At 48.5% G+C, this 22,349-nt stretch overlaps 7 protein-coding genes across 7 annotated transcripts; 2 read left to right on the plus strand and 5 right to left on the minus strand.

The window, feature by feature from the left end:
• Positions 1-1,104: 1,104 nt before the first annotated feature.
• On the minus strand, positions 1,105-1,837 carry LACBIDRAFT_325999 (uncharacterized protein; the record flags this gene model as incomplete). The annotated part of the gene is made up of 3 exons (XM_001879872.1): positions 1,105-1,131; positions 1,416-1,490; positions 1,616-1,837. 3 exons carry the CDS (start codon positions 1,835-1,837, stop codon positions 1,105-1,107), a joined length of 324 nt encoding a protein of 107 aa, XP_001879907.1.
• A 3,907-nt stretch (positions 1,838-5,744) lies between these two features.
• On the minus strand, positions 5,745-8,975 carry LACBIDRAFT_293820 (uncharacterized protein; the record flags this gene model as incomplete). The annotated part of the gene is made up of 7 exons (XM_001879873.1): positions 5,745-6,308; positions 6,374-6,759; positions 6,824-6,931; positions 7,374-8,035; positions 8,095-8,554; positions 8,629-8,710; positions 8,829-8,975. 7 exons carry the CDS (start codon positions 8,973-8,975, stop codon positions 5,745-5,747), a joined length of 2,409 nt encoding a protein of 802 aa, XP_001879908.1.
• A 422-nt stretch (positions 8,976-9,397) lies between these two features.
• LACBIDRAFT_318745 (uncharacterized protein) lies at positions 9,398-10,236 on the minus strand (the record flags this gene model as incomplete). The annotated part of the gene is made up of 2 exons (XM_001879874.1): positions 9,398-9,580; positions 9,634-10,236. The coding sequence occupies 2 exons, from the start codon at positions 10,234-10,236 to the stop codon at positions 9,398-9,400; spliced, it is 786 nt and encodes a 261-aa protein (XP_001879909.1).
• A 935-nt stretch (positions 10,237-11,171) lies between these two features.
• On the plus strand, positions 11,172-12,758 carry LACBIDRAFT_293821 (uncharacterized protein; the record flags this gene model as incomplete). The annotated part of the gene is made up of 4 exons (XM_001879621.1): positions 11,172-11,352; positions 11,432-11,783; positions 11,839-12,055; positions 12,122-12,758. The coding sequence occupies 4 exons, from the start codon at positions 11,172-11,174 to the stop codon at positions 12,734-12,736; spliced, it is 1,365 nt and encodes a 454-aa protein (XP_001879656.1). The 3' UTR covers positions 12,737-12,758.
• A 608-nt stretch (positions 12,759-13,366) lies between these two features.
• On the minus strand, positions 13,367-17,036 carry LACBIDRAFT_318747 (uncharacterized protein; the record flags this gene model as incomplete). Its single annotated transcript, XM_001879875.1, has 13 exons — positions 13,367-13,606; positions 13,663-13,823; positions 13,876-14,009; positions 14,062-14,618; positions 14,676-14,852; positions 14,906-15,241; positions 15,292-15,537; positions 15,595-15,693; positions 15,749-15,847; positions 15,908-16,340; positions 16,391-16,643; positions 16,694-16,753; positions 16,805-17,036. 13 exons carry the CDS (start codon positions 17,034-17,036, stop codon positions 13,367-13,369), a joined length of 3,027 nt encoding a protein of 1,008 aa, XP_001879910.1.
• Positions 17,037-18,119: 1,083 nt separating this feature from the next.
• LACBIDRAFT_326004 (uncharacterized protein) lies at positions 18,120-19,898 on the plus strand (the record flags this gene model as incomplete). The annotated part of the gene is made up of 9 exons (XM_001879622.1): positions 18,120-18,347; positions 18,388-18,463; positions 18,499-18,563; positions 18,588-18,660; positions 18,725-18,829; positions 19,127-19,250; positions 19,371-19,419; positions 19,552-19,711; positions 19,819-19,898. The coding sequence occupies 9 exons, from the start codon at positions 18,120-18,122 to the stop codon at positions 19,896-19,898; spliced, it is 960 nt and encodes a 319-aa protein (XP_001879657.1).
• Positions 19,899-20,080: 182 nt separating this feature from the next.
• On the minus strand, positions 20,081-22,213 carry LACBIDRAFT_326005 (uncharacterized protein; the record flags this gene model as incomplete). Its single annotated transcript, XM_001879876.1, has 9 exons — positions 20,081-20,090; positions 20,133-20,240; positions 20,505-20,587; positions 20,683-20,741; positions 20,898-20,951; positions 21,224-21,262; positions 21,337-21,892; positions 22,008-22,095; positions 22,158-22,213. 9 exons carry the CDS (start codon positions 22,211-22,213, stop codon positions 20,081-20,083), a joined length of 1,053 nt encoding a protein of 350 aa, XP_001879911.1.
• Between the last annotated feature and the right edge of the window lie 136 nt (positions 22,214-22,349).

Consider the following 22,349-nt stretch of genomic DNA (forward strand, 5'->3'; position numbering starts at 1 on the left):
ATGGTGATGATATGTTACGGAGATAAGGATATACAGGAAAGTAAGACATTTCCATCCATCCGCTTTCTAGCTCATGAACTTGACGAAACTATGATGCCATTCACGATCAATGACTTGTTTATGAAGATATGCGTAATGAAATGACATACACATTGTCGCCTCCTGCAATACACCATGTCCACAGAGATTTTTTCTACAAACCAAGGATGGATCGCATCCAACTGAAACACCCAGTGCCATGGGTGTCTTGGGAAGATGCAAAGGAAGATTGTGGTGGACTGTCCCTGAAATGGTCGGCTGGTGAAGAAGGTGGATCATTGATTGAGGTGCATCCGATCTGTTGTATATAATCGGTGATGTCAAAACGTACGACTTCCAAAGGGAATCCGATAACAATCCAGGCATCTGGATAGTGGCGGGTTGGACGTTTGACTTTGCATTCAATGAGTGCTAACCCATTGCGTACGACAAGGCAGTTCATTGCTCGACAGCTGAGGGGGGGTACATCCGTACACCTTTTTCGTCGAAGCAAGCAAGCTCTGTTCCTGTGACAATTTGGCATGGTCGGCCAACTTCTATAGCTTGGTATTCGGTGGTTAACCTTGTAAAATAGGATGGAGTTTCACTCTCGCGGTTGTGATACTCTTTTCTATGGTCCAACACAACTGGGATCTCGCCGAAATGGGTTGGGCAGTTTTCTCCTTGGAATGTGCCACAGTGAACACTGGTGTCAGAATTGGTGTTGGTGTAGCCTATAGGTGGTGCAAGACTGCAGCGGTTTGGTAAGCTATTGCGTCTGGCAGCATGGGGAGTTGAGTGATGTGGCAATGATAGAAAGGACATTTTGGGTGCTGAAGTACTGTGTCCGGAAAGTGTGGGTTCACTATTTGAATGAGGAAGATAATGCTGGCACCTGAGTCCTGAAGTAAAGGCTAGCATTTTGGAGTAGATGAGCCGTATAGTGAAGAGGTTGTACGAAGGAATGTGGGTTAAATACAGTGGAGGGCAAAGGTTGCAGACATTTATATTTTTTGATGAGTCAGGGTGGACTATATTGTTCCTGGACGTAAGTTCTCATGCTTGTCAGCCTCCAGATTAAAACTTCTATAAAGAGTTGAGCGAAAAGATCGGCTATTATGATATTTCAGCAGGATTTCTGCATTGCTGAATATGCATACGGTTGTTCAAACTCGTCATTTGTGAAATATATGCTAAATAAACAAATGAAAAGGGGGCGGTTGGGAGGGGAGTAAAGTATATGATAGGCAGTAAATATAGACAGGCTCTGAGACGCGGTCATATGGAAAATTAGGGGAGATTTACATGCAAAAGGTCGAAGAGAGGCCAATAAATTTGTGAGACAGCCAGGAAAAATTGTTCCCTGTTTCTTCCTCTTTCCAACCAGTCACACGCACATAAGGTGTGAAAAAGTACACATAGACAGTGTCCGCTCCTGGAACCACGCCACCTGAGCTAGGGATAGTGTCGAGCTGGACAATCGTTCGATTACCAACAATCCCTTTGATTCGAACTGCAATACGTGCACAATCAGTTGGTCCTGTACCCCAGCCTTTGAAGGATGGGCAAACAATCCTTGTTCCAGCTTGGATTATACCCCTTGGTCGTACTCCCCGTATCTCCTGGTAGTAGCTTGTTGCACCAGGAGTGAAAGCCGAGGGACCGTCCTTTCGGCAAAGTTGTATCTCCACAATGTTGGGTACGGTGCTAAGAGGTGGATAGGTTGGGAGAGCTGATGATCCTTGATGTCCTGGGAGGGCTGGTTGGCCATGTAACATTGGGCTACGGGCAACGGGCTCGTAATGGATAAGGGAGCCATGGCATGTTAGCTCAGGTGGCGGCTCGCAATTTCAGGGATGTCGTAGGTGGCATTGCTGTGGACTGGAGGGAGTGGGAACCTAGGTTGGGGGGAGAATGGCAGGATACCCTGGAGGTATGACTGCCTGTATGGAGGCGGAGAGTGATCACATGGAGGTGGAGCATGTTCAGCAAGTGAAGGTGCAGGATGGGAGTGACTGTGTGAGTGTGGTTTAGACATTTGGGCAAATCTGTGCGTTGGATTTGAAGGAGTGTGGAGCAGCAGTGGGCTTTTTTTTTAAAAAATGAGGGGAAACCCGTTTTCAGCGGTGTCAGGCATTCCAACCTTGTCCTTGCTCAGGTGCCGTAACGTTACCACAAGAAGTTAGGTCAACTTATGGATAGGACTAAATCGATTCCAGGGTGCAACTTAGGAGAGGGAGGGCAGTGGGAAGGTGGGCTTGTGAACAGGCAATGACCTAGGGCTGAGTAGGCGGCTTGTGGTGATCCTAAACACCCAGCAACCTAGTGTGCAGTTACCTGCAGCAGTCGGGATTGGTGGCATCGAGTACTGTGACATCATATTGGAAATGATGGGCTGGTTTCCTGTTGGCACAGCAGCAAAATTCTACATAGCACTGTTGTTGCCAGACCGACACAGTTTCAGAATGTCATATTAACCGACAGGACACCATGTCTGGTTCGTGTGGAGAATTAGTGGAAGTAGACTGTAGTTGATATGGCAGCTGCAGACGCTTCCTTTTTTGGTGTTTATCGGTCTGTGTGCCAGCCATGTATCAATCAATACTTTTCATTACTACCTCGGAAATGGAATACTTCCTTCAGATATAATTTACTGTTATTTGTGACCATCCTTTGACCATGTCCTCTCGTGCTGACACACCCTGCTGATGACCAGGATTTGGGCTATGGGCCGCCATGGTGCCACTATTTCAGGCAACTCGATCTGCCTCTGTCGATCCCTGGGATACAGGGTTCTTGCGCATGTTTAAGTTGGGAGGCACGACGGCCCTGCGCAGATGACGTCATTTACAATGAGTGGGTTTCCTGCCGGTCAGTGTGAGATAGTCAGCCATCGGATGGTCCATCGGACGGTATTCCCATATATGCATATTTGTACCGCCATGCCTCAAAGGATGATCATGCCGTCTGACTCGGACAACTACTATCACAACATAACTTCCAGTCATCAGGAAACGTTCACGTGCCTGGGTTACCTGGAAACAGACCAAATCAGGTAATTCAGGTCAATAAGGAAGCCAGAAATGTTACCTGGAGCCATGAGGTGTCGTTTCTGGCTCAAGGTCAAATGCAGACTTGCCAGTCACCTTTCCAGGTGAACCCAAGTAGGTTTTAGCAGGGTGCATGCACTTCCAGATTGTTTTCCAGTCATTGTAGTATGGTTGTAATCACATTAGAAATTCATATATTGCTATCCCAAATGTTACAAAAGTGTCCGATATTGTATACTAACTAAATCCCTATGGTATCGTAAACTTCCCAGTCCAGTTATACCGCATCAGCGACGAAGACTCTCCTCCATTTCAAGATTGGCACCCTCCGAGATCGTCACCATGACGTGGGACATTGTTCTACACAAAAGATTGAGGTCAATGATACCAAAAAGCGAGTAAGTGAGGACTTGCTGTGACAATGCAACAATGCTTGGTGCTCCGCTCGTTGGCAGGCGGAGGAAGGCGAAGTCTCGAGACAGCTCTCATATCTCGGTGAGCTTGTTGAGAAGGAATCCCCCAAGGGAGTGTGTAAGGCTCTTCGTCAGATGCATTGACCATTTCCGCAGACTAGAGCTATTGGCGAGGTCAACACAATGCCTAATCAGAAAAGGACTCACAAAACGCTGCTCCTTTTCCCCTTCTTGATGAACGCCTCCTACCCATGACCCAAAACTTGCGCCCCCTCCCCACCATTGATCGACGCCAGCAGGCTAGTTGGCTGATCACCCCCTGTGGAAAATGAACTGCCATTGACAATCCCTGCAGTACAAAAGAGACATTAATATGGACGCGGCAGAGGTGAAGACGGTCGCACAAACCAGACATTGTACAAAAGCGCGGCTGCTGCTTCAGGGGTCAGTGCTCCAACGCTCTCATTTACAAACCAGCCCTCCAAAAGACCCCCATGCGATGGCGGCGGCGTGACTAGAAGATTTGGGGTGTCTTCAGGGTATATATCAGGATTAAGCAGAGGACAACTGAAGAACGAATAGAAAGTTAGCCTGGAACGCGCTTGAAGATGTGCACCATGTCATCTCACGAGTCACAGTCAGAACACTCACTGAGGCGAAGAGAAGGCGCAGCCGAGATGTTAAGCAAGGCACCGTGTTCACGTGCTAGATGGGTTTTAAAGTGCATGAGGTTGCTTCTGCATTGTATATTCGATTGGGTCAACTAGAGAAGAGGAATATAATGTTGAGAAAGTACCACTTGGGGGGAGAATAAGGAGGTCGACGAACGGTCTGGGTGTTTGGGATTTGGAAGGGTTCGGTGTTTGAGTGTATCGAGGCCCCCAAGTGTCGAAGTATTGAATGTTGGAGTCCTGTGTTTGAGTTCAGGCTTTCCAGCATACTGATATGACGTCGAGATTCATTGATGCACCTGCCTTGATCTGCACCTAAACTGACATAGCTTCAAGTTGTTCGCGCTCGTTATGCTCTATACGCGAATGACGGCGCTCAGTGCTAAGCAATGGGGCAAAGGTGTTGGTCAAGTGTCGGTTGGGAAGGAAGGGTTGTTGAGAGATGTTTGGTGGATGTTGAGATTGATCACGCTGTTGCCTCTTCTAGAAGCGGGGTTTGAATGGACTTGTCGAAATTTCACGAACCACGGTTGCCAAGTCGTTGCTGATTTGGATTGCCTGGAAAACATCTGGGAATCAAAAGCCGCCAGGCGATCAGGCACATTCAGGTAATCCAGCGCGCCCAGGAGCTTGTAGGTTTCCTGATGCATCCCATGCGACAACAAGTCAGTTGTGTCTGGATGGACCGTTTGGAAATTGCTTCCTTACATATGCCAATGTATGTGAGGGATACGTATCTTTTGATTCTACATGCACTGACTTGTATTTACCAGCCTTATCAATGTGTCTGGATGGACCATTTGGAAATTGTCACATCGACCACGCCTGCTACATTTTTTTTGGGATCTGTTAACTTCACCACCCTTGTTCAGAACATTGACAAAATTGGTCACTGTTGAAGTGGTATACTCCAGGGCGTCACCTGCATGGGACTCTGTAACCAGTCAAGTTGTAGTACATGCAAGTAAATCATTGCAATTGAATAAGCATCCTTGCTGATGATCGCGTGACACTATGTACTGTATTTGTCCCCGTAAAAAATCTTTGAAGTGTTACCTGGAATCGGACGTCTGTATGAGACAGCGGTATCCAGGTCCGCCCGTAGGGCAATTTTCAACGAATGTGAAATGTGGAGAAGTTGGGGTGTTTGGTTTTTACTTTCAAAACAAACACTGAGATCACCAACGACCGATTGTAATCGAGCGGAGGGCACCATCACGAAATAAGGATACATTGGCATGTCTACTAGTAGCGGATGCAGGAATCAGGGAATCGTAATTGGTAAGTAAGTTGGTAAAAGAGGGAGAGGGAGATGAAAAGAGTCGAGGGAATCAAGAGTCTGAAATGGAAATGAAAGACAAATTCACCGCTATGGCTTGAGTGTGAATCGATAAAGAGGGTGTGTACTAATCCTACTTGAAAAATGGATGAATGATCTGGATGCATGAGGGAGAGATATCGTGACAATGAGGATAACAATGCGTTGATACAAATTGAAGGTTGTTCCGGGAGGTCGTTGGATAATGCTCGTGGAGGGTCAAAGGTTGAGTAGACGGGGGAAAGGGAATTGAAGGGTACAACGAGAAGCGCGATTACCGCCTAGCGACGCGCTTCCGTTCCCTTCCGTCCTCTTCTATATCCATTGCCTCCGAAGCAACCTGAATCATGTTGATGTTCTGATTCTGGGATTGCTGGTGTGCTTGATGGGTCAAACTCCGAGTACTCCTTGTCCGCCGTCTGTTCATCCCAAAGCCGGCGGTGTGGTTCGGAGAGCCACTGTACACTCCGTTGATGTTGCCCGGACCGGAGGGGGAGGGCGGGGGCATGGATGAGCCCCCGATTGATACTGGTGTTGAACCAGAATCGAGTATCATCATCATTGCATGCCGACGTTTCGCGCCGGCACCTATGGCGATTGGTGTGTCGGGAAAGGGTTGTGATGTGGGTGGGTGCGACTCCGAGATCAGGTTGAATGGTGGAACCTGGGAGGCTGATGGATTGGGAGGGTCTCCTTTCGTTGTGGATGGTTTAGACTTTGTGGGACGTTGGGTTGGTCGTAGGGTGGTTGTTGTTGAAGGGGGAGAAGGTGATGAGCGTTCCGAAGGGAGTGGGATGGATCGGGCTGTGGGGGAATGCGGGGTTGGTAGAGATGATGGCTGAAGAAGAAAAAAAAGATGTTATTGATGAACTACTTTCTCAAAGGAAAGAAACATCCTGTTACCTTGGGTCGTTCAGTAGAGGCGCTTGTGCCAGAGGTAGTGGCCTTTCTAGCGTCGGGCTTCGCCGCAAGGTTTGTAGTAGGCGCTGAGGTTGGCGTGGCCGTGGGGCGTATACGTTCCCTCTCTTTCTCTTTCTCTTCCTCTTCGTCTTCCTCCTCCTCTCTAGCTTTAATGGCGTCCAACCTAGCCTCCGTCCAGTCCATCACTCTACCTATCGTCATCCCTCCGCCCTCCATCTCGTCCGATGGCCCTGTGACGCCACCAGCCGAGACACCTTGCTGGATGAAGTTGAGCATATCCTGACATGCAGCAGCGTATCCTGCATTGTAAGCACGCTTTGAATTCTGCCGTGAAGAGCGATAGAGAGTTGTGATGCTCAAAGCCGCGGCTGTTGTTCAAAAAAAGTGATCTAAGATTCTAAAGATCATTAGGTGAAAAATGAAGGGTCACACCTTTGAAATTATTGAGCAACTCCTTCTCAGCGTTTTGCTGGGCCGTCGGTAGGGAGCTCACGAGAGTATTGAGGTTGAGGGACTCCATCAGCCGGGAACGTCGTGGTACTGATTTACGATGAGAAAGGAAAGCTCTGGGGTCTACTGCTTACATAACCCCATCAGCCGGCCCGTATACCCACCCCAAGGGCGGCAGCGCACAATTGACCAACAATTGACCTATGGTTATTTTCTGGCCATGCCAATCATCGTGAACAATTACTTATTGTGATGAGGAGAGATGATAGTATACAGAGTCGTTATCTTCCAAATGACTGTTCATTCAGTTGACATTCTGAACAGAACGCAGTGGCCTATTTTCAATTGGCTCAAACGGTATATTCTCCACAGGTTCGTATTCTTTCTGGCCGAGCCTCCTCTGCAAATCGTATGAATAAGAAGAGTTAATAACTTCCCCATCCCTGTGCCATTGACCGCAATGGCCTTCGCAGATGTTGGCTGCACCAATACAATAAGCCAATATTGCACCGAAGATCTTCAAAGAACTCACCTGTTGTGTCTTGACGCTTGGCAATGATGGTAGCCACCGAGAGGAAAAGCGCCCATCCACTTGAGAACATGCTCAACGTCGCCACAAGCACTGATATGAACAACTGCCCAGCCGCCTTGCGGTGCTGTAGCCGACATAGATAAACCACTTCAAGTTCAGCCGGGCCCGATACATTGACAGGAATATAAGGCTTGATAACAGAGGTAGGATTAATCCAGTCCAACAACAAGGAAGCCGACGTGTCGTTTGTGGGATTGAGGTCGGTTGTAGGGAAAGTTGTTACCAGGGACGCATTGGCGACCTCGGAATGGAGAATCAAATTGTTGGGGCTGTCGATGCCAAGGTCGACGCGTGCGGCGGCGTGGATGATCCTGATAATGTTGTTCAGCGGTCCTGCGATATCATCATCTATGTTGACCTGATTGGTATCGTCAATGGGAGAATAGGCGCTATATTCTGAGAGCGTTCCATCGGGATAAACGAGAGTCGACGAAGAAAGGAGATATGTGGGAGGTTTGATGCCACACGATGCCTTTGGACCGAGGGACAGTGGACAGTGGTGGAAGTCAATTTGGAGGGAAGCCACCACGTAGCTGGTCTCCCCTGAATTCTGAAAAGCGGTGCGTACTCGGTTGGCTAGGTCGGTATTGGCTACCCGTATCCTGAATAGCGAAATAACTTGTCGAGAAATAATAAGAGGAATCGATATGTTCACACTTACAACCAATCGATAATTATAGCTCGTTTATCGCCCTGTCCACCAGCTTCAAGAGATCGGGCCTTACCCAGCAGAGGAGAATAGCTTCCTGGCAAGGAAGAGATCGAAAACCTCGTGGTTGCGGTGATGTCGTACTCCTTGTTCTTCGAACATGATATCAAAACCACGAAATTCATTGTCCAGGACCTCAGGTCTCCAGTCATAAAGAGGGAGGATACATCACAGTCCGTGAGCGTACTTCCGTTATACGCCAACCCCGAGGTTCCCGCATTCGCAACGGTGATGCTCTCCAAAGTCCAAGCGAAGAGAGTGTAATTCGTTGTGAGGGTATCGCCCACATTGAAGACGCGAGTGTCGCAAAGCGGGGCGGGGTCTTTCGTCCGAAAACGGTCGTACCAGTGCGTTTGGCGCGTGCCGTAGTCACTCCGGAACACAGTGACGGTCTCGTAGCCAGTCAGAGCAACTACAGGAATGTGTTAGCGGGTCTTTGAATCACCAAGTTGCACCCCGGTTGGCAGAGCTGAGTTTGGTGCTTACTGTTGACAACTATGATAACCACCAGTGCTATAAAGCCACCGCCAAAGGCAAAGTAAGGGAACCACTTCCATCGAAAATGTCGCTGTAGTGGGTAAGAGAGCATTGCTCGCGATTATACGAGGGTCCAGAAGCCAACGGTGGTAATGAGCGGGGCAAAGGGGCACATTTGAAGGAATGAAGTCCACGCGTTGGGAACATACTGATCTGGGTGGTCTGCGGAGACATTCCCGCAACTGCCGTTTGGAAGCTGGGACAGTTGCACTACTGTGGAGACAAAAGGCATCACGCCAAGCAGCCAAGTCAAAGCCAAGCCACGGTCTATTTTTGTAACAAATTTCCTCCTCCATGTTGACAGTTGGACCGTCTTATCGTCGCTCTATCGATTCTAAAACCCCTAGATTGGATTCAGAACATGGGAGAATTCGCCATGCACTTCTAGAGTTACAGAGTAGTTGAGGCCGAACGAAATGCACAATCCGGAAGGCTGATCTTTCTCTCTAATAGTTGAGACAAGACACAATCGCGTCTTCCCGATTTGCAGTTCCGTTCTGTACAAGTATTTTCATCGCGAAATACATGCCTATGAGAACAGTTTCTCTTCAATGAAAGGACAGAGACTTGAAGTCACAAGAGCGGAGATTCAGACGAGATTCCTGTAATATTTTGAGCTATATCACTATTTTTCAACACTATTATAGGATATGAAGGGCCAGAAGAGGTGAGATTAACGCACAGTGTATATACCATTTCCAACCATTAAACCACGCAGCTATACGAGGAAAACAGATCTGGCTCTGGTGATTTCGACGCCCGACGAGTGCGCAAAACTGAGAGCGCTAGGCTTTTGCGCCCGCGCTGTGACGGCTTCAATAGCTTCTGAAGCTAAGCAGCCTGAGCGAACAACATGCATGACAAATTTTTCGAGTGTGAGGTAGGATGAAGCCTCCAATTCCTTGCAAAGTAGATGAGATGTAAAAAGACAGCGACGGTACGTTGTCGACAGACCTTGGTCAGGTCACAAACAATCTTCTGGTAATCGACGGGGTCGGCGCCCCCCAGACCCTTTCTTTCATAGAAGGTGATGCTGGTAATGACGCGTTGTTTGGACTCTCTTTCCGGAGGGTTAACGCCAATGATCACCGGTAGAATGAGCTCTTTCACATAGACCTTTTTGGTGCCCGGAGAAGCAAGCGGATATGACGGATGCGGTATCGTATAATCCACCGCAAAACCGCCAGCAAGCAAAATGAGTTTGGGTATGTCAACCACCACTCTCACTTCATCGGCAGCATTCCCAGCCAACTTCAAAGCCTCTTGTGCAACTTCGCCAATCAACCCATCTATACCGTCAAAGCCTGGATCACCATTTTCGGATTTCGATTTAGCGAGAGTGCTGATCGCTTTGGAGAGGTGCCCATAGTGGATTGAATCAAGAACGTTGTCTGATTGACTAGCCGCCTTGAGATAACTGTTTTTCAAGTGCAAGTACACGGTCAGTTCAATCGGCTGGGCTCGGCGTCGACCCCAGCAATCATATCCAATATTCGCCGAAAGGCGAAGGGTGTCGATGAAAACAACGTCTGTTGTGGGGGGAAGGAAATCTGTCATGGTGGCGAAGTCAAATGTTGCACGTCTTACGTAATGACATGCCAACCTTCACCTCGTTATCGAATCGAAAACGCTCAGGGGCGGCCTTGAGAAACCGCTCACCATCGGGTTTCACCAGGACCCCCGAAAATCCTGCTAAAGGGTAGATACTAAAATTGCCGATTTCCAGATTCTTGTCCGTACCAATTTTGGCGAAGTATGTCCGGATTTTATCTAGCCTAGACAAATTTTCAAAAATTTGTCCAAACTTCGTATCTAGCCTACTCAGGGCCAAATTTTGTGTGCAGTGCAAGATTCGAACCCCAGACCACACGATGAGCCTAGTGAAGTACATACATTTTTTCCGTTAGACTAAGCGACCATACTTGTCCGGTTAGTATCCAGCCTGTCAATCTCCTCGCAAACCTGTCCGGATTTCGTATCTAGCATTTTGCTGATTTTTTCGAAAACCTGTCCGGTTTGTATCTAACCTAGCACCTCATTTTGAAAATTTCTGTCCGGATCGGTATCTACCATTTAGCAGGATTTTCGGGGGTCCTGTTTCACCAGGCAGTTGCCTCAGGCTGATATCTATGTATACTACTCACCTCTTCGCCCATTTATAACACCCTCATCCGCCCTTCTTCTCGGCTCCCCTGGCTTTCAACTTCTCTACTCCGCCCCATCCCTTACCCCTCCTCTAGAGGATTCTGAAGCTGAAGCCGTGTTAGATATATCGCCGGTCCATTGACGCCCCTGATCGGGACTCAAGAGGATCATTGTTTGCCAAGTAATTGACCACACATTTACCAAACAATTACAAGGTCAATTGACAACGACCAGTCGACTACGTCTTCAGCCCTCCAGCGGTAGAGCCAAACCTCCCGTCGCGTCTCATAGTGAAGTCGCTCAATATGGAGAATATCGGGGTACGCAATCGTGGGGGCTCGACTGCAATGTTCGGGAGTCTTTCCCTGGATCTACTCCTACACATCTTCAACTTCATGGATTTGGGGAGCATCGTTGCCCTAAGAAAGGTTGTATGGTCTCGTAATTCCAAACCTCGGTATCTAATTGACAAATGGTTGTCAGACCTCCAAACTGTTCTGCTGTGTTACGTCCCAACGCATTATTTGGGTTGATCTTCTTCGACGCGTTTGTTCAGACAACTCCGTCTTTAGGCCCACATTTCCGATCGACCAGATGTGTGTGACAGATTTGGAACGGGCTGTCTTTGCGCCGACGAGATGGCTAGACCATGTCATGCGCAACAACATGAAAGCCAGAGGATGCTGCGCGCGAACTATTACTCCGTCTGAGAATCCCTACTTCCAGGGTGTTTATCTCGTTCCTGGTGGCCGATTCCTTATCACCTTTTCCGAAGCCGACCTGTGTGTTTGGGACCTTGGCTATTCTTCCAGCACCATATTGAAGAACACTCCGATAGCCTCCGCGTCTCATATTTTCAACGATATCTTTGCTGTAGTCCCCACAGCAGATGGGTTGGGCTTGCGGATTTTTGCCAATACAATTTGTGAAACCAATGGTTGGACGGATGAAGAGAGCATGTGAGTTGTTCCTTTCACGATAAGGCGCACATTGACGCTTATTACTACCTGACAGACGAGATGAATTTTGGATCTTTGAAATTTTCCCTCTGTCAGAAAAGCCCAAGCTATCCAAAATAGCTAGTCTCTTAGTCGAGGATTACTCCGACGTGTCCCTCTTTGTGCTCCGTGGGGACTTACTGATCTACCACGGTGCAAACTATGTCAAAGTATGGAACTTTGTCACAGGTACGGGCGTAACATTTAATGTAGGAGATGAATCGTATGAGCAGGTAATTACTCGACTACTTTTCCGAACTTGCATGCACACGTATTGACTGATATCGATCATACCCCAGCTTTCCGCGACTGACGAGTTCGTCGTATTAATCCAATTCGCCGTGGTTTCCGTTTGGAATATACCCCCACTCGTCCCCGGCGGACACATTGAAGAACCGGGAGCAGATCACGTAAAACCCGACCTTGAACTTCCAGTGGAATGCGACATGGATATTGATTCTCTGGAAGGTGACGAAGAGCTGCAATTTGAAATGCCAAGTGAATGGTACACCCATCATCCGATTACTTACGATGTAATCCACCAGTCGAGCGAGTCACGTACGATATGGCGATATGAGGTCATCCTTCCAGAGGGGCGCGTCAAACTCCGACATAAGTTCATCCTCCCGAAGGAGGGGTCTGCGGCGATGATTGTCGAACCGTACCGATTTTGCGACGGGACTCTCGTTATGTCTTGGAGCAATTGCCAGTCTTTGATGGCCAGCTGCACTCCCCGTGGGCCACAAGAAAAAGATGATTTTCGGAAGCCGGAGGACGTCACTCTCCTTTGCGATGAAGCAGGGCTTGAACGCGTCGAGTTTACACTTTGCCCGGTTGCAGGGAGACTCTGTCATATATCTTGCACGCAAGGTTCCATTGTTATTTTTGATTATTTAGCTTCTCCGGCTTCATAACACGTATCAGCATCTTCAACGATAATGAAAATGTCAAAGAAAAAGACAAAGCCAAACGTGATTTAGATGCTGACTCGACCGACCAGTTACCGACCCATGCATCGGCCAGGGTGGCTGGCTTCATGGCCTATGCTGACCGGGGACAGTAGTTCCAACGACTAACGGATGGCTTCGGTGTCTTTCGAAGGATGGGGAGGGTGGCCAAAGGGTGTACACGTTGAGAACCTGTTCAGGAGTGACAGTGTTATCGTTGACATCACCGTCTTCAAGCTTCAAGGACGGATCTGTTGATGGTTCACGTTGAGGCCTGGCTTTCGGCCGCGTCCAAGAGATAGCGCGAGTATTTGGATGGAGGTCGAGCCAACAATATAGGATCAAGTTGGGGAACCTCTTCTGGCCCGATTGCTGATTGGTCTGTGTTGGTCAATGGCATTTGGACCCCAGTGTGGACACCACGCATGGCCTTGGAAAAATCGAAGCATCCGGATAGTATATACCCTGTGGTGTGACAGTCCGCAATTCCAATCAGTGTTTCGAACCCATCCTTCAACGCGAGATGCAATCGAAGAGGATGAGATGATTTTTTAGTTCCATTTACCCAATAAATTACATCTGAGATAGCCTAATCGGCTATTGATACCACTTCTCTCTAAGCCTTTTCCTCTCCACCATCGGTCGTGTGATCATGATCGCAAGCAATAGACCGGAGACCGTGAACACCAGCTGCGCCTTATTGAAGTTCTCGCTAAGGACGTCGAATGTATTCGATGGCGCCACACGGGTTAGGAACATGTCCAAACCGAAGGCGAAGACCAATGATGTTGATTCAAGGAGGGCGGGTGCGGTTACTATCCGCTGTACATTGGCGACCTGATTATTGTATGGTTAGTCTATCGGTGCACTCGAGACGAGTATTAAAAGCTTACTTCATAGTTATGAGAGAGAACACGATGAGGATCGTCTGGAAGAATTGGATCGTACTCAATGAGGAACTCTTCCGCCTCTTCAGCCGTGACCTTTCGCTTAGGTCGACGAGGGTTGAGCATGGCTCGTTGGAAGGATTGGATCCTATGGTTTTTGGTAGCCACTGTATGCTAACGGTCAATTCGACTCGTCTACAAAGCTGCATGATACCATACCTATCAGATCCTTGCTGCTGATTCCGAACTTCGTCGAGGTAGGGGCTAGGGCAGTGATCGCATGAGGGAACACAAATGCCTGCTCATATGCAGTGAGTTGCAAACTTTTCTCGGAGAAGGAAGACATGTCCGAGCTGGGAGAAGGATTAACAAAAGAAATGCAGGTGTAGAGATCTTTGACCGCACCTGGACGTTTTCTCATCCACGACTTCTCCCTCATACAACTCGACAGTGACCATTCGATATCCCTTTGCTCCGCCCACATCACCATCGGCAACCTCTCCCTCAAAGTAATGGTATACCAACCAGTTCTCCGTCAACGCCGTCTTGATATTACAGCCTCCATGGCCCTTGATCTGGACGTGGTACACAACGGTACCCTTCGTACTGTCCACGAGGTACAAACCGCACATGTTCGTCGTTGGAGAAACCGTGAGCACAGTGAACAAGCGGGGGTTGAGGTACTTGTAAAGCGTTGTCCTGTTCCCCAAGACTCGACCAATTGAGGCTACAGGCCCACGTGAGGCCGGAGGAAGGAGCTGCTGGATGCTCTCGCTTGGTGGAAGATTAAGTGACCAGGTGGTGTAGGCTACTGGTTTATCGCTGACTTCAGAGTTGAGGAGGATCTGATGACCTTGAATTCGTTGCCGGCCCTCGACATTTGTTCGCAACGGGAAGGAGAGGGCAGACGAAACTTTTGCAAATGTGGCTTGTGTGGCTGCGTTGTTGGGATACAAGTATACCTACCAGCAACGTGGTTGGTAAGTATGCGAGGAAAAACTTCGACGTGGCAAACTGACCTGTAGGAATTCATCAAGCAGCACAACTGCCTTGGGTTCTGTTTGCAGTAGGAAGCCCTCCACGAGCGGTCCCTGGATGATGTCCAACCCCTCGAATACATCACTTTTCTTTGAGGTTCGCCTTACATCTTCACCATTTACAGCATTGATGTGGAAGATAACGGTATCGACCAGGGTCTGACAAGGTTTTCGAGTGAGCGGCAAACCATTTCGGAAAGAACGTAACTTACATTCTCAGCTCGTCTCTGCGTAACAAGAACCACTTCTGGATCGCCACCATCGCTGACTGTGCGCGTAACATAGAGCTTGACAGGATGAATCCTTCCTCCAATCTCCGCCGCCCATCCCAGACCTAGAACGCGGCTCCAGAGGATTTCGCCGTTGCTAGAATCGATTCCGAAAACCTTGCCAAACGCGGTAGCTGCTATGATGACCTGCCTGAACCCAAAGGCATCTCTTGACGGGGTTTCATTTGCGGAGGATGGTACTGAAGCTGGAGAGGAAGCTGAGGCGTAGGAGCCTGTCACGAAACGTTTGACAAAGTTGAAGACATATTGAGGGAAGTCCTAAGACGTTGTCAGAGCATGGGAGACTCGAGAAATTAACATGACGGTACCTGAGCATCAGAGATCTGGCGGATAACTCGCGAAACGAATCCTTCAATACCAATGCGGAGGTTTGCTTCACTGGCTACGCGCTCCGGAAGTTCGACGAATTCAGCCAACGTCGTTGTTGCTAGTGATTCTTCCCTCGTCCATTTGAGATCACCTTCTTGCCAGAGCTGGATTGCGCCAGAACTGGTGGTAATTAGCAATCTTGCGACAACTCCCCCACTTGGGGTATGCGAAGCATCAATGGCGACCTGAAGTTTGGGACAGAGTTTAGTTAGGAAAGTGTGAGCAGAGATAGAGTACTCTACATGATTGATGACGCCATGAAATTTGGTGTCGAAGGGGAACAGGGCTCCCAGTTCGTTGCCTGCCCCTAAATGTCCGGCGAAGATGTCTGTCGAGCCTTTCTATGTTGTATGAGAATCAGCGTCTCGCCAGCAAAATGAATATTCTTCAACGAACCTCATGCTTGTGAGACCAAAATACACGTGAGACGTATGGCCGGCCAAGGCCATCCAAGCCACCAGCATAGATGGAATCAGCATTGTCCTTTGAGCGGGCCTAAACATCGTGGAGAAGTGAGCGCAGAACGCAGGATAACGATGATGAGACAGTACACACAGAGTTCTCAAATTGCCAGAGTGATGTGAGCGATAATCCATCCTCGTCAAGCTTCAGGACGCGGCTCGCGCCGTCTTCCCTCGTCGCCACCAGTTGCCCATGTTCACTCAATCCGACATCTAGAATTTGTGCATAACCTGCGCCCTTGACGGTCGACGGCTTGTTGCTCAATTTTGGCGTCAATAATAAGGATTTGATCAAGCCGTTTTCCAGCCATATAGCATGGGTTGAGTCAGTGTCATCGCGAGTGAGAACCATAAATTCGCGAAGGGGATTTGCAATGCTGGAGGGCAGATTCGCCGAAGCAAGGAGCTCCCCCGTGGTGGGGAAGAGAACGGAGACGTGGAGTGTATAAGAGGCAATGGATTTAGCAGCGCCCACAGCGTAAATTGCATCATTGGTGAGTAGGAGGTGGGTGTGGATGACAAGAGAGCTGCGGCAGAGCGTCAAACAGAATTGTTGGATGGAAGTGTGACCACATACGTTTGGTCCGGAGAAGACCATGCCCACTTAACCCCTCCGGTATCTCCATCAATGCAGCTAACCGTATGACCGTTGGTAAGGACATAAAGGTCCCTTAACTTTGGGCTGAACACTACAAATTTGCCCAGGTAGTGTGGTTCGGACAAAATGGCGAGTTGAGGGGAGTGGAGCTGCTTCTCAACGATTAAATGACCATGTAAAGCATCAAATGTCCGAAGAGTTGCCCCTCCTGGACCGGACAGGACCGCAACGCCTAAGTCAAAGATTAGAGAGAACGCAAAACAACAAGAGAACAGTACTAACGGTCCTTGCTCTTGAAGAAGCTTGCTATCCGGTCTTCAGGGTTGAAAATGTACCTCCACACTGCGGTAACAGTTTAGTAGGATCGAATTATCGGATAGTATGGGAACTCACGAACGGACCCATCCTCTGGATTCAGAACTGCTAGGACATTATTGTCGGTAGCAGTGATAACTACGGTCGTATTTCCTGTGGCATGGAATGTCGGAGCTGTGGATATTGAGCCAGATAGTGGCACTCCGATGAGCTTCTTGTGCCAGTCAACGACACCGACGTCGGATTCGTGGAGAGCCCAGCTGGAGACACATAGCACCAAGAGAAGCGACAATTGCGAGAGAAACCGCATCTTGGGCCGCTTCTACGGTTAGCAGAAGGATATGATCTGGGGGCGACGTGGAGGTTGGCTGCGAGCTCTTCGTCACTGGCCCGACGACACATACAAGTTTTTTTCGCACGCCCTGCAACCACTTCCTCCATCCATATGCATCATCCTCAACGTTCAACGCGCCAAACTGTGCCAGGACGGCTTACTATCGTACAGTATCGCGTTTGAAAGACTAAACCCGTTGAACGACCGATCGTGCACACCATACCCGCGCCAAGGACCTATCTAATTTTCACTGCAATGCCGTCATAAGAGTCCATCCGGTCGAACAACTTTAACGATGTCAGTATCTCCCAGTAGCTGATAGGAACGTTCGTGCGAGATGGTGCGCAACATACTCCTCGAAGAATTCAAAATTCAACCTGTGTTAAATCTGCCGCGACATTCTCCCCTAAGGATTTTGTTGAAGACACCAACAGCCTGCATTGGTCGTTTAGGGCGACCTGGTCGATCGCGGACGCTACGGCGTGAAGACAGCGTCACTATAGGCAAGTAAGATATAATCATGTCATTGAACTATCTTGTCAAATCCCATTGGCTCTAGATATTCAGATCGAGTTACTCTAGTCTGCAAGGCCGTCACGAGAATCGTAAAAAAGGCCCGTCGTAGTTGAACGTTGAATCTTTGATATACTTGTCAGAGTTATGCCTAGCTCATTTACCACCTGATGAATGGGAAATCTTCATGAAAATTGGTCTAAATCAGGTGTGAAGATCCTGGCCTTCCAAGTCTTCATTGCACCCCCGGCATTCTTGCTCAAGGACGTGACTTTCCACAATAGAACAGAGTTTGCTCGCAGGCTCAACCTTTCATTCAAAATCTTGAAGAGGCTCTCGAGTGGCGTAGAATGTGACTCAAGCCCTCATGCATTATGGGGCATGGATGCCCGAAATCATGAGTTGACTTCCCTTTGTATGTTTCACGTCGTCTTCTATACATGATGCTCTCTGAAGAGTCATAGTTTATCTGACAGTACCCTATGCGAATTGTGGACTATCGTCAATGCTGCACCCTTGCCCAAATTTGCCATTCAGAGACACCACATGGGCGACCGGAGTTCGACAGCACACTACATACAACCTGAGAGGTTTCAGCGGTCGAAGGCAAGGAAAACGTGTACACGATCATTCTCCACACGGGTGGCGGCACCTTTGGAGGATGAGGAACAAGTTTCCGGTCCTCTGGGCCCCATCTTCACTTCAGAGGGGTTTTCCGAATGGCGTATCCTGCGCGACGATAGTAATACTCCACTCAATCCCGCTATTTCGTATGTGGCATGTCTAGGTGTCTCTGGAACGTGCATCGTCACAGTTCTTTGGCATCCAACCGGTCACAGAGGCCATCGTAGCGTCGTGGGTTGTAGTAGCCGAAGGCCACCTAGTCAATAGTGAGTATCTATAACCCCACCTGATCAGCTTTTAGTTATCTTCCGACTCTTCCAGGTCCCTTTCCTATTGACGTGGGACAGCCACCCATCTGGCAGACCGGTGCTTAGATATGCGGGTATCTAGAACTTGGGAAGATTATTCAAGGGTGCTAAGGCAAAGGTCGGTGAAGAACGGCCCCTCACCAACCAACATCATGGTAATTTGTCCTTGATATTGACAATACCTTTTGCGAGATTTTCGCCTTACTTATGGTTGGTTAGCGGCAGAAGTCGTATTTGCGGAGAACTGTTTTGAGACTGTTGACAAGGTGAGAAATCTGATCTATCGAATGTTGTCATGTATGTTTTTACTTCTACGAAACAGAAGTGAGTCCTAATTGAAAAAGTACAGCTCCCCTTCACAGTTCACAACACGGAAGACTCCGCAACCCCGCTCGAGCAACAACGGAAATTGAAGCATGAGGAGATCACGATACCGCTCTGCATTAGCAATTGATTGGCGGTCTCGTTTAAGGAACAGTATTATTTCCGCCTTCTCCAAGCACCTAAACTTTAACGTGGAGGCGAGGCGAGCGTCCAACTGCATCCAGAGCCCCTTTCCCGGCTCGCAAGTCAGGCTCCGATTTGCATTGTCCACAGATAATTGTATGCCGATTTCGACAGACTCGATGACGTTTCCCGGAGCAGCGAGATCCAACGCCTCCGGGATGTTCCCTAACACATCACTATGGAAGTACATCGGTTCCAGGGCTATTGACAAATGGCGGAGTGAGGGTAACATGGCAAGGTCGATGCAAAGCGGGTCTGAGGAACCTTTATGCAGAGTCAATACGAGGAAGGATGGACGTACAGCTTGGATGCCATTGCCAATGAAAGATCTCCACTGTATCTTTACATAAAAGTGCAGTGTTCCACGCAGTGATGCCCCGGTCGTCTCTGTCCTGGATCCGGTGCATGTATGATTGGGCGAACAAGAACTGGCAAACTCGGAGTTGGGAGATATCAAACGCAGATGTAGGGCTAGCATTCAGCGCACTGAGCTCCTCAAAAATCAGTTTATGACATAGAGAAACTGAAAGACTTTCAAGTGGACACTTCTGCATGACGCCAAGACTCGAAGCAACCTCATCCCCCGTCTTCCTAGTCTTGAGAAAGCTGTCGGCTATAGAGAGATGCTTGAGATTCGTGAAATGCCGGAGATATATGTCGTCCATTCTCTTAATCCCCCTCAACTCGAGTTTCCTCAAGGTAGGCGACGCGAAGAGGGTAACTTGAAGCAAAGTCGAACGAAGAACCGTAGGAAACGTTACGACGCGGTCGCTTCCACTGATCAGGAAAACTACACATCGACTTAGGCTGCTTAGGTAACTTTGACAAGTGCAGAAGTGGGGAAAGTGAACTCAAGTGGCCGAAGGACGGTCACTTGGCTATGTAGGTCCCTACCTTACAAAGTGACTTGGTCTTAGGTAAGTTAGCTCAAGTGAGACTCAAGTGGGTAAGCCGTATCGCGCAAAAGTGACCAAGTGACCAAGTAGCAGTCCCAAAGTGTTCTGAATTGCACATAGAATGATAAAATTAGGGGGGCCAAAAGAGTATATTGAATGATACAAATGTCTACTACAATGTACTAGCTCAAGGAACAGGTAGAAATCAAACATCCCCATCTCACCCTTCATCCTCGCTGTCCCCTTCAAACAAAAATCCTCGCGTGTTGAGGGGAGAAGCGTTGGCACCTAGTAGAGGCCCTCGTGATCCAGAAATTGAACGTGCACTCAGCCTGCATGAAAATGAGATCACAAAGAAGGGAAGGGAAGACAAGACAAGACAAAACGTACTCAAACTGACAGCGAAAATGGTGGTGGAGTTCTCGCCCCCTCCATCTGGGCACGAATGAGCTCGAAATGTGGGCACGGTGAAGACAGTGGTGACGTTCTCCATATGAGCATAGCGGAAGGCAGTGTAGATGTAGTTGAGGAGGCGTTACCTGGGTGGGGTGAAGTTGTGAGGAGGGGACAGGTGGGGAGGGGAGAAGAGAACGTACCAGATGTCGAAGGTGTTCTTGCCTGTTTGTGTTACGCTAGGCCAGACGTAGAGCTCTTCGCTTATGGATGTGTCTGCGTTATGCTGGACAAAGGAAGGGCCGTCAGCGTTGTAGATATATCCCAGAAGAAAACCGCACCTTGTACATAAACAGGTAAACAGGACCCAACGTCGCTCACCTCATCCAACCATCTGCCAACACTCCATCCTGTACCAGTGTAGGTCGAGCATGTGGTGACTATGGTTCATTTTCCAGGTTGAAGGGCGAGCATGGCGTTACGCGTTGTGTGTGAGACCGTTGATATGCTTTGCATTTGTCTGTAGGATATTATATGCATGTTAGGTTGCCCTGTCCAAATACAGAGTGAAGAAGAGATGAAGGGAAAAGACGTACCCAAGATGTCTTGCTGGACAGCGGACTCCGCCAACATGTGTCGAGCGCGTGTGACTAAGGTTCGCTTTCCAGGTCAGCGGGCAAGCAGGCACACAGTGACACTGCACTGGGATTTGGCGAGGGCAGGCTGGACACCACAAGCGATATGTCAGTGACAGTCATGATGAACGTTGAAGAGAAAAGACGATGTTGAAAATTTTCAACATCGTCACATGTCGTCGGACTTCGAATGGACTTCAGAATAATTTCTAAAGTGTTTGAGCGCTCCGGCTTTTGGGCACTTCTGACTTACTGAGGTGAGTGACTTGGATCCCACTTGGACTCACTTTGAGTTTGAAAGGAAGTTGTGGCTGTAACTTGAAGTGCTGAAGTGATTGAAGTGAATTTTCAAGTCAGTAAGTTCGACAAGTGATGTGTAGTTTTCCTGATAGGCTGGCACTGTGAATTGTTAGAGATTTTAGGTTGACAATCAAAGATAGGGTGGATGGTAACGTAGTGTCCTTTTCAATCTGGTAGCGATCTTGATTTTCAGCTGATGAGACTCCCCTTCCAAAACGTAGACATAAAGAGCGAATGGATCTGGCCAGGGATGAGCCATTAGCACTGGAGGACCCCAAGAGAAGCTGATGGAAGGCAGCGTATTTCCTATGAAGATCCTCCCCAGTAGGTGTGTCGAGGACAACAGTCCGGACGAGAACTCCACACGCAGAAAAAGATAAGTGTTTATTTGCAAGAGAGCACGAGAGGAGAGAGGAGGTGTCGTCTTCTAGGTAGGATACTAGAATAGATGTCATGAGTTCCGGCAGCAGATTTACAAGTAGTGAGTCGGCAGAAGACTTGAAACCATCTTTCAAGTCTGCCAGCCGGAGGTCGACACGAGGGTCCAATTTGTTGTGAAGATCAGCACTAGTCATCATGAAAGTTGAACGTTGAGTACTACTAGCCTTAGAGTCATGCATTGACAAGTTGCGCCGCGGCCGGGTCAGACTGAGCCCCTAATTCCTTGGTGAGCAGATGATTTACAAACATCACGAAATTATACTCCTTTCCAACTCCTTTCAAATTCAGCATATCCTCAGGTTCCTCTAAATGCAGCCAGCTCCTCCTTACACTGATTATGACGATTTTTCCTATGGGGTTGGTGTGAAAGTGAAGGGCCGCGGCGGGTCCTCCTGGAAGAAGCTTTTCACCGGACGAACTTCAAAGTGCTGGAGGAAATGGATCGCACTCTATGAGATGAGGGAGCTATCAAAAACTTACAAGGTATCGAAAGGGTTCTTCAAATTGGAAATGGTCGCTCCTGGAATCATCCACATTGAGAGGACAGAGGATGAGACAGAGTGGTGTTTTGAGGATATCCTGCGATTACCGAGGTATTATAGGATAGGGTGATTTGGGTGCAAATGACTGAGAGCACTGGCAAGTAAAGCCGCCGGACTTGAGCTCAAGGAA

This window comes from Laccaria bicolor, genomic scaffold (assembly GCF_000143565.1).
Source record: "Laccaria bicolor S238N-H82 LACBIscaffold_9 genomic scaffold, whole genome shotgun sequence".
Lineage (NCBI taxonomy): Eukaryota > Fungi > Basidiomycota > Agaricomycetes > Agaricales > Hydnangiaceae > Laccaria > Laccaria bicolor.